Source organism: Terrapene carolina, unplaced genomic scaffold (assembly GCF_002925995.2).
Source record: "Terrapene carolina triunguis isolate 2854851 unplaced genomic scaffold, T_m_triunguis-2.0 Scaffold26953, whole genome shotgun sequence".
NCBI lineage: Eukaryota > Metazoa > Chordata > Testudines > Emydidae > Terrapene > Terrapene triunguis.
In genome coordinates this window covers 460-7,102 of record NW_020691304.1, presented here as the reverse complement: position 1 = coordinate 7,102, position 6,643 = coordinate 460, and the positions used below count along the sequence as shown (strand labels likewise).

The 6,643-nt window shown below is 56.0% G+C and overlaps 1 protein-coding gene across 1 annotated transcript; it reads right to left on the bottom strand.

Annotated features, from left to right (window-relative positions):
* Nucleotides 1-2,458: 2,458 nt before the first annotated feature.
* LOC113408928 (alpha-1,6-mannosylglycoprotein 6-beta-N-acetylglucosaminyltransferase B-like) lies at nucleotides 2,459-5,427 on the bottom strand (the record flags this gene model as incomplete). The annotated part of the gene is made up of 2 exons (XM_026662398.1): nucleotides 2,459-2,657; nucleotides 5,153-5,427. Coding segments are annotated over 2 exons (474 nt in total), but the record flags the coding sequence as incomplete, so codon positions are not given.
* Nucleotides 5,428-6,643: the final 1,216 nt, after the last annotated feature.

The following is a 6,643-nucleotide window of genomic DNA, read 5'->3' as shown; positions in this document are numbered from 1 at the left end:
TCCTTCAGTGCCGCCAAAGACCCGGAGCGAGTGAAGGACCCGCCGCCAAAGACCTGGAGCGCCGCCGGGTGAGTAAAAATTAAAAAGGTGCCTCTAGCCAGGGAAGGGATTCTCTGGCATTTGCCCCCCACTCTGGGCGTCCCTGCCACTGGGCACGGGGCCCTCTTAGGCGCGGGGCCCGATTCGGGGGAATTTGTGGAATTGGCCTAAAGCCGGCCCTGGCTGTGAGAACTGAAACTCTCCCTCTCTGAAGTGCCCCACACCACACAGACCCCAGTCAGGGTACGGAAGACACAGAGATACCAAGTTGTCACACCGGGAAAACAAGAGAGAGGCCGTGGGGAACTGCAGCCACTCAGCGTCACAAGCTGGAAGGTGGGTGTCCCAGCACCTGTCCACAAATGGGGTGAACTCCCCCACTAGCTCCACTGCAGCCCCCCTCCCCAGCCCTGTGCTGGCACCAGGAGAGAAACCTCCAACACTTCTCCCCAGCCCTGGGACAGCCCCCCCACTCCGCCCCAGCCCCGGGCTGGCACCGGAAGAGAAACCCCCCCCTCTCCAGCCCCGGGCTGGCACCGGGAGAGAGCCCCCCCCCAGCCTCCACACAGTGGATTCTGCTCATAGGCAGTAGGATAATTGCCAGGCTCACTCAGGGGGTGGCTCCCAGTGGAGAGGATGAGCGTTGTGTGCCCCCTCCCCCAGCGGTTGAGAGACCAGCAGGTTCCTCGGGCAGGGGCCACCCTTTCTGTGGGGATCTCTCAGCTGTGGTGCTCCTGCAGCCCAGCTACCCCCCCTCCTTCTGCCCACCAGACACAAGAGGCTGTGGGGAGCCCAGCTCAGGGCCAATATTGGTTCCCAGGCAGGCTCTCTGTGGGACCAGCCACTTCTCTCGGGGCTCAGCACACAGGCGTGTCTTGAGAGCGCCCTACCCAGAGCCTTGCCTAACACTTCCAGTGCTGCCATTAAGCCATACAATGCCACACCCTTCCTGGTCTGTCTCCTCAGGGAGTGCAAAGGGTGATTCCCAACCGCTGGGCCACGCACCCCTCCTGCCATGTCAGGCTTTGGGGGGGGGGGACTTGCTCTCCAGGCTCCCTCCCCAACCTCCAGAGAACGGTGGGGGTGGGGCACACCTGCCACTCGACTCACAGCCAGCTGTGCCCGCTCGAACCTGCCAGGGGTCAAGCTGCTCCACAGCCCAGTCTCAGAGGGGCAGCCCATGCTCCCTGGTGGTGCAGAATGTCTCCAACTCAATGGGAGATTGTAGGGCTGCTGGCCTGTCTCCCCAGCCCCCAGAGGACTAACACCTCTCCCACAGGCTGTCTCAGGGCAGGATTTTAATTCAAACAAAAACCTCACAAAGTAACACAAAACAAAGCTCTTACCCTGAGCAGCCCTGGCTGCAGAGGTCTTTCCTCTGCCCCTGCCCCCTTTGCTCCAGGGCAGGGCACCAGCAGCTCTCTCCGACCTTTCTGGAACACACCTGACCCCTTCCCAGCTGGGTCTGATAATGGAACAGGGCTGGCTGGCCCCAGGCCCCCAGCCCCTTAAAGGGGCAGAGCACCCCGTTTCGGGGATGGTGAGGACTGGCTGCTACAGCCAAGGTCTTCATCTGGGAAACTAGTACAGCTGCATGAAGAGATGGGGAACCACTTGGTGGGGGGCTCAGCTCCCTCCCTTAGAACGTCCCTCTTTGGCCCCAGCGGTGAACGGGTTGATCCCTGCACACTCTGTTCTGGCACGTTACTGCCACAACCTCAACACTCCCCCGAGCTACTGCACAGGGATGCTTGTCTCTGGTGCTTGATGTCATGCCCAGAATCCCCCCCCCCCACACACACACACTTCCACGGGACAGGGTTCCCAAGCTCTTACGAGTGCTAGTGGCGGGATTGGAATAAGAGACGTGCTCCCGTTGGCATGTGTAGAACGCCTCCCCCTCCCCCTTCCAAAGGCTGGACGGTGGATTGGACTGATAGAATCGAAGGCATCTTCCTAGATGTGTCTGGCACTGGAGCCTTCCAAGATCTGTCACCCCCACGTAAGTATTTCTAAGGAGATTGTTCCAAATAACTCCTCAGGAAGGACCGGTGGTTGTTTTGCTGCTTTAATTTGATAAAAAATATAAATAAATAAACCAGGACGTTAAAAGAGGATGAAACCCAAACCCAAAGGCTGCTGGTGCCTTGTCCTACTGAAGTCCAGGTGGGCTTGGGTGCGGAAGGAGATGTGTCTCAAGAAAAAAAAATCCAACATGAGCAGATGGTCAGTCACGGACGTTTGACTGGCAGACAAAACAACCGACAGAGTCTGACATCCAAAGTCTCGACATGAGTTTCCAAGAGGAGGAGGCTGTCCTGTCCTTCTTGGGTATTGCAGAAGCTTTGAGAAAAAGCTACTTGTTGCGTGTGGCATGTCACAACACACGCGCTCCGGACTCCGGGAGCAGGGGGTGGAATCACAAGCAGTCCCTGCACAGAGCCACTTGTCCTTTCCGGTAATCGCGACATGGGCAGAGGCGCCGGTACTTGGTGCTGTAGCCTGCGCAGCTGTACAGCAGCGGTTCCTTCTGGAGGTAGCACTCCTGCACATTTTCAGCCAGTGCTGGGTAGAGGTGGCTCATCTCAGACTCCGCGCTGTCACAGGCAATGCGAAGCCTGGGAAACAAATACCCCAAATTGAATTTTGCTGTGTCCATCTCTGCACCTGCTCGTCAGTGGGTTTCACGTTGGATCAGAATATGAGTTTAGGGAGGGCTGCTACATCTCTGGGGGAGATTTCAACACTGTTCTGTTTATAGAACATCCCTGCTTCAAACATCACTGCAGACCTGTCCCTTGCCCACAAGAACACTAATAAGCTTAAGTGACGTATGATTCGCATAGTAAGTGCTTGGAAACTACATGTGACTACCTGAGCAACCTGAGATCTGTGTGACCCATGCAGCCCAGACGTGAAACCTGTGAGATCACCCCAACCTATGTGTGCAATCCGCATGACCCAACCAAACCGCACATGGAATCCAAGTGACTGGCACAAGGACACATAATAGGCTCTCTGGGCCACACTGCACTTTCAGAGGGCCACGTGTGGCTCCCACTGATTTCAATGGGAGCTGCTCCCATGCATCTGAGAGATTCTAGGCACTAGTGTGACACACATGAGGCGCATGTATCAGATCCACGTGTGGGTTATTGTGAGAGGAGATTGGCCACAGGACAGGGATGTGCCAGTGGGATGGGACACCCCCCCATCCTGCTGACAGCAAGCTAACAACAGTCTCTGCACTCAGGCAGTGCTGAGTAGGCGCACCTGCAGAGCATGCCCTACCTGGAGAAAGGCAGCTTAACAAGTGAAGCTGGCCATAGAGCAGCAGGTGAGTTTCCCAAGAGGAGAGGCTGATAGAGACAGCTAGGCAGCCCAGTAGCCACGGGAGCCGCACCTGGCTAGTGACTTGTGCTCGCTTTCCCCCCTGCCTTGTTTAGGGCAGACAGACATTGCAGCCCTGAGTGGTGCTCTGGACGTCTGTTCTTCTCTGGTCCAGCTACAGGACACTGACGGAGCCGCACCAGGGACTGGAGGTAACTGGACTCAGAAAGGACCCTGGGAGTGAGCTCACCACCCCTGGGGAACCACGAGCTTAACCAGGAGGGGAGGTTCCAGAGGGGACTCAGGGGCAAGAAACACAAAGAGACAATGGCCAAACCCAGGCTGAGAGCTTCTTGGAGTAGCACTAGAGGGAGAAATGGACTGGATGGGAAGTGAGATTGTCTTGCTTCCTCCAATCTGTAGGTAGAGCTAGAATGCTGGGGTCTCCTCTGGTCAGCAGCAGAATGCCCCTGGGTATCTCTGCGTGCCCAATGGCTCTGCCTAATAAACTCCGAGCTGAACTACTGACTCTGAATGAGCGATTTCATTCTGAAGGGGGGCGGGACGGAGCGGAGTGAGTGGAATCTGCGCTCCTGCTCTAATTTATCATATAAAAATGTCACTAGGACTCAAATTGCCTGCCTGACTGGCGTGACAGAAATGGCAATGCTTGCATTTTAATTGTCCACCACACAGCATGGAATCGGGAGGCAGATTTATGCTCTATTAAAAACTTCACAGCCTGTGTGTTCAAAATGGAGTGTTATAGAGAAAGGTATAAAAGGGGGGGGGGAGGAGAGGGAAAGGTGTCTGAAAACTCCAACATTTGTTTTGAAGCAGAAGCCCATTCGGCACAATTCATGCAAGTGACACAAATAGAGCAGTCTGTGCATGTCGGGTTGTGTGCAAAGGGCACTGCATTAGACCACAGGGAGGTACAGCCAGGGGAGCTGAGTTTGCAAGACTGCAGAAAGTAGCACTGGGAGAACAGAACAACCTCGCCTTTCAGAAGGTCAATGAGGGAGTGTTGCCTAGCAGTTAGAATAAAGGCTTGCGAGACAGGATACCTGGGTTCTGTTTTTGGCTCTGCTACTGGCTCGGTGTGCAGCCTGGGGTGAGCTATGTGGGGTCAGATTCTCCAAGGAGCTCAGCGCCTGGCTGCTTCCATTGTGACATCTAGGGCAAGAATCTCCAAGGAGCTCAGCACCCACCACACCCACCACATGCTGAGCACTCTCAGAACTCAGGTGAGCCATGTCTGCCCAGTGTGGCACTCTGTCCCCTTCTAGTGCTGACCAGGCCAACTAGCACTTGATGAGCCTGCTATGGTCTCGGCTAAGAAAGGGGCAGCTTTTAGCTCAGACAGTACAGGCTCATGTATAAAGATCCCGAGGTCCCAGGTTTGATCCGTGCTGCCGACAACCCATCCAAGGGGTCAGCATTATGCTTAAATTGGAGATGAGCCTGAGTGAGGAAGCTGATCTTTTCTGACTGTTCTGGCCTTAAGTCCTAATTTTCAGAGATGCTTAGCACCCACGGCTGTCACTGATGTTAGCTGGCCCTGGCCTGTGCAGCTCTGCCAATCAGACCTTTAACCTCTCTGTGCCTCAGTTTACCCATCTGTAATACAGGGATAATAATGTTGCCTTACGATAGAGGAGTGCTATGAGGCATAAGGAAAGCATTGTAGGGGCCCTTACATAGGGGTGCTATAGCAGGGCAATGGATTATTATCACCCCATCATGCAGGGGGGCAAGGTAAAGGTGCGAGAGCCATACTCACTGGAGAAACACGTCCTTCTTGTTGAGAAACTCGAAGAATGTCGGCTCGCAGACCAGCCTGTGCTCCTGACAGGTCTCAGTGCAGGCTTGCCCGGCCTCAGACACCCACACCTGCATGGAGCTCACGGGAGGCCAGACATGGGGGGCGCTGCTGGCGTTGTACGACCACACAAGGTGAGTGGCGTTGGGCGACAGGGTGAATAGGCTTGGAGAGCTTGGCATAGCATGGCCGTTGGGCTTCACTGGCAGAGGAGGAGAAGCTCCAGCACAGAAATCCTAGCAGGGCAGAAAAGGTCAGGTCAGAGAGTGCCCCGCGGGATGGAAACGGTTAAACATCAGGCCGGTCTGAAGGGAAACACTTTCTAGGTTGCAGCCGGGGCTAGCTCTGCTGCCTTGAGCTCACCAGCTAGAAGGGAACACCCGAGGGCCTCCCCAGGCAGTAGCTAGGGCTGCAGAATATATATGATTCAGACTCCATTACTGACTCCTGCCCTGACCTGGTGAACCTTCCCCGCAGCAGAGAGATCAAAGGGCTCTTCCCACACTGCCGAGCTTTGCCAGCGAAGAATCTCGGATCAGAGGCTGGTTCTGCTCTGGCTCTCCCAGGTTCCAGTGCAGCCTCTCGCTAGGAGCCAGCTTACAGGGGGCCCAAGGAGCCCATGCAGCAAGGAAGAATGTTCCCTGGGGAGCCCAGCCCAGCCCCTAGGGATTTGCTCTGATAGACACCCACAGCCCTGCTTAGGATCTGGAGCTAAACTAGGGTCCCAGAGATGAGCAGCCCCCTATTTCCCCTGGTTTTTGGGTGGCAGGGCTCCATACAGAGCATCTCTCTCCTTGTCACCAGGATGTACTGATAACTGCAAAGGAACATATCCCTGCAGATACGGAGCGACTCCTCCCTCATCTCAGCCCAGACAAGCGGTGTGCAGGGCTGCTAAGGTACCACAACTACAAGCACCACCTCGCTTCCCAGCGTCTGTTCAGGAAAGTCCCAAAGCTGCAGTTGGTGGGTTCCACCAGAGGATTAGGTAGAAGCATCCATGGCTCCTGCCAGTACCGTGCCGGGCTCCAGCCAGAGCCACTGGTCCTTGACTTTCATGAGTCCTAAATCCCCTCTCAGATTCAGACAGACACCAGTAGTCCCCAGGGCTGTGGGCCCTGTCACTGGCTAGCTGGCTGTGTCCTGAGCCACCAGCGAATACGTATGCCTGACAGCTACGGTTGCCAGGTGTCTGGTTTTCGACTGGAATGCCCAGTCGAAAAGGGACCCTGGCGGCTCCGGTCAGCACCGCTGACCGGGCTGCTAAAAGTCCAGTTCGTGGCATAGCAGGGCTAAGGCAGGCTCCCTGCCTGCCCTGGCTCTGTGTGGCTCTTGGAAGCAGCGACCTGTCCCTCCAACTCCGGGGCAGCCAGGGGGCTCCGCGTGCTTCCCCCGCCCCAAGTGCCGGCTCCACAGTTCCCATTGTTTGGGAACCATGGCCAATGGGAGCTG